At 48.5% G+C, this 1,159-nt stretch overlaps 1 protein-coding gene across 1 annotated transcript; it reads right to left on the reverse strand.

The window, feature by feature from the left end:
- Positions 1 to 572: 572 nt before the first annotated feature.
- On the reverse strand, positions 573 to 899 carry NCS57_00987200 (uncharacterized protein; the record flags this gene model as incomplete). The annotated part of the gene is made up of 1 exon (XM_053059632.1): positions 573 to 899. One exon carries the CDS (start codon positions 897 to 899, stop codon positions 573 to 575), a length of 327 nt encoding a protein of 108 aa, XP_052910026.1.
- Positions 900 to 1,159: the final 260 nt, after the last annotated feature.

A 1,159-nucleotide genomic window follows, 5' to 3' on the forward strand; every position in this document is an offset into this window, starting at 1 on the left:
TGGAGACGAGATGTGGTAGATCTAGCGTGGTCAAACGAGTCTCTGTGGGGGGTTTGATGATATTTTGGTCGAAGGTGAAGGGAGGAATAAACTACAAATGTGTACTTAATTGGTCTCTTTTTCTCATTGTTGTAATCCAGTGTATTGTCCCTCAATGTTCTCGTTATGTTTCTTGAAGTCTCCTCCCCCGCGCATGAAGCCTAACAACACCCAAACGGAATCATGGCATTCCGTTCGCATGCACAAACAGACGTGTGATCAAGGTGAACACAGTTAAATGGCCGTTCTGAACTGGTTGAGACATGTATCGCCATGTACATGAAATGCATTTAACAGACAACCATTTCCCCCAGAATAAAGGCAGCGGCCCTGATACCCGTACCCCAAGATGAAAAGACCATACTCCAGCCTCCCTTGCCGCAGCATCCTGTCGTTACACCCTCGAGATGCCTCTATGTGCTGTGAAGAATCGTCATCTGGCCCCGTGGTTGTAGTCCCGCCGTTGCGAACAGAACTGTCTCCGTCAGTTAGCAACAAACTTTCAAACCTTGCATCCAATGCTCACCATGGATCTAAGACTCGGGTTTAGCTCGTCGCCTTTCGGCCATGGCCAAGAGGCGCAGCTGCTGTCGTCCGGCACGTTCATGGAAGTCTCGGATCTGCTGCGCACTGGGTGGATCGTCGTTGTCCAGTGCCTCCTGGAACAGTTCATAGACGTCGCTAACAGGTCTCAGCAGACCATAGGCGGCGTAATTGACCGCCATTGTAACCGCATTCACGTCTTGAGTGGTGACGCAATAGACCTCGTGTCCCTTGTAAACGGTGCAGCTGGAATCGGAGGTCATGTGTGTTGGCATCTCGCCGACGATCTCACCAATCTGGTACATGATATCTGACATGATGCCGGAATCTAGCCCCTGTAGATCAACTCTCTGACGTGCTTCGTGGTGCATCTAGTGGATCGGTTGAAGCATACTCGAGCGTTCGCCCATGGAAGAGACCAGGCTTGCTAATCAATCAATTCAATTCAATTCTGGCCAAATTGCAGTTGATTGATGCGGCTCTGCGGAGGAGCAGATTGATATTGATTACTATTGTTCAATTTAGGGGTCGATTGATATTGATTGCAATTGATTAATAGATAACGTTATTACTAAAT

This window comes from Fusarium keratoplasticum, chromosome 8 (genome assembly GCF_025433545.1).
Source record: "Fusarium keratoplasticum isolate Fu6.1 chromosome 8, whole genome shotgun sequence".
Lineage (NCBI taxonomy): Eukaryota > Fungi > Ascomycota > Sordariomycetes > Hypocreales > Nectriaceae > Fusarium > Fusarium keratoplasticum.